This window comes from Phaseolus vulgaris, unplaced genomic scaffold (genome assembly GCF_000499845.2).
Source record: "Phaseolus vulgaris cultivar G19833 unplaced genomic scaffold, P. vulgaris v2.0 scaffold_1228, whole genome shotgun sequence".
Lineage (NCBI taxonomy): Eukaryota > Viridiplantae > Streptophyta > Magnoliopsida > Fabales > Fabaceae > Phaseolus > Phaseolus vulgaris.
In genome coordinates, this window is record NW_027174516.1 from 1 (window position 1) to 1145 (window position 1145).

The 1145-nt window shown below is 30.4% G+C and overlaps 1 protein-coding gene across 1 annotated transcript; it reads right to left on the reverse strand.

Moving 5' to 3' along the window:
• Positions 1–489: 489 nt before the first annotated feature.
• LOC137817808 (uncharacterized protein At4g22160-like) lies at positions 490–885 on the reverse strand (the record flags this gene model as incomplete). Its single annotated transcript, XM_068621031.1, has 1 exon — positions 490–885. A coding segment is annotated over one exon (396 nt), but the record flags the coding sequence as incomplete, so codon positions are not given.
• Between the last annotated feature and the right edge of the window lie 260 nt (positions 886–1145).

Here is a 1145-nt window from a genome sequence, read left to right on the forward strand (position 1 = left end):
AGGTAATATAATCTACTTATAAACATTTTTAATATAAATCAGACAGTAGTAGAAAACATTAAAAAAATTTATACTAAAATTCAATATCATTTAAATGTAATATAAAAATTGACTATAACATTTTCATTTCCTGAATTCTCTTCGCAAGTAATGTACCAAACCTCCACTTCTTGTAAAAAAAATTCTGCTTAGAAGTCCTACAAAACCGAACCACTTGGTAGAAGATCATTCACAACATTTCAAAATTATAGTACCTAAAAAAAATATACAATAACTAATATTAAGGAATTAATTATGTGAAAATGAATGTTAGATCATTTAATAAATTTAACCCCTCCCTTGTGTTTGGTTAATTAGTTGAGATGTACCAACTAAGTACATCTTTACTTAAATTTTATGATATGATATTGGCAACATTATTCCTTATGTTTATATGCACTTACAACAACAATAAGATTTTATTAACTAATTAACTTCCACAACCTAATCTTAACTTCTCCCAATTCTTAGAGATGAATCAACACCTTTGTTGACATTAGCAAAGATTCTAGCAATCTCTAACTGTGTGTTGGCAATGATTTCAGTTCTCTTGAGGTCCATTTCCCCTCTCTTGGCCTCAGCTTCAACTCTCATCCTCTCTATCTCCTTCATTGTCTCCATTCTTGCTTCTTCTGACCTTATCATGGCTTCTGCAAGCCATCTCAAGCTTTCTGCTATCTCCATGTACTCTTTTCTTCTTCTCCCTGTGTTCTCAATCCCTTTCTTCTTCCTCTTGTTACATCTCATCTCTTCCTTCTTGCTGTAAAGTGCAGGGGTGCTGCTATCTGTGTCCAATGGATTCTTGCTAGATACATGCTCAAATGACTTTGCTGCTAACACATCTTCCTGTTAAACATCATTGTATATGCATCATTAATTCCTTTGGACCATTTCTGAAATGATTCACAATTACTATCATTGTTTTTAGAGTGTTATTATAAGTAGGATTCAATGCATTTTAATACCAAAGTTTAAACTTTTGATTTTTGTATATTCTGTACATATTATATAACCCAAGCAATTTTGATGATCACACTAATTAATAGAATAAAAATATGATTATTATTTAAGAGTGTATATTTATTCATAATGTTTAGTTAGGTATA